Raw genomic sequence first — 529 nt, forward strand, 5'->3', positions numbered from 1 at the left:
GCCGGCCTCCCGGGGCCCCGCCCCGGCCAGTCCCGGCCCGGCCTGGCGGGCACCGCGGCCCCACTCCGCCCACACCTTGCCCTGGCCCTTTCCTGGCCTCGCTCTAGCACCCGGCCACAGGCGCGTTGGCCCCACCACATGCCGGGCGTACTCTGGCCCCGCCCCTGGCCCCGCCCCATCCGCACTCTGGCCACACCCACACTCCATCCGTGCCGACGCCAGTCTTCCCCTGGCCCCGCCCGTGCCCACGCTGGCCCCGCCCATCCCCACCCTGGCCCCGCCCCATCCTTATCCCGGCCCCGCCCTTCCCACTCTGACACAGTGGGGGACTTAGACTCCCTCTGGCCTGGACCCATTCTTACCCTGGCCATGCCCACTGCCTCTCTGGCGCCTTCCCGCAGACGGTGAGCTTGGGCCTGGAGCGCCTGGGACTCTCCCAGTATGCGGACCGGCCTGCGGGCACCTACAGCGGAGGCAATAAACGGAAGCTGGCGACGGCCGTGGCTCTGGTTGGGGACCCGGCTGTGGT

General features: G+C 73.0%; 1 protein-coding gene across 1 annotated transcript in view; it reads left to right on the top strand.

Annotated features, from left to right (window-relative positions):
* ABCA7 (ATP binding cassette subfamily A member 7) overlaps positions 1 to 529 on the top strand; it is a 20,048-nt gene that overhangs the window by 17,596 nt on the left and 1,923 nt on the right. The window contains 1 exon segment of the mRNA XM_027769562.1: positions 317 to 529. This exon segment is cut by the window's right edge and continues 144 nt beyond it. Within this exon segment, the coding sequence (XP_027625363.1) occupies positions 317 to 529 (213 nt within the window).

The sequence above is a fragment of the Tupaia chinensis genome, unplaced genomic scaffold (assembly GCF_000334495.1).
Source record: "Tupaia chinensis unplaced genomic scaffold, TupChi_1.0 Scaffold149964_1, whole genome shotgun sequence".
Lineage (NCBI taxonomy): Eukaryota > Metazoa > Chordata > Mammalia > Scandentia > Tupaiidae > Tupaia > Tupaia belangeri.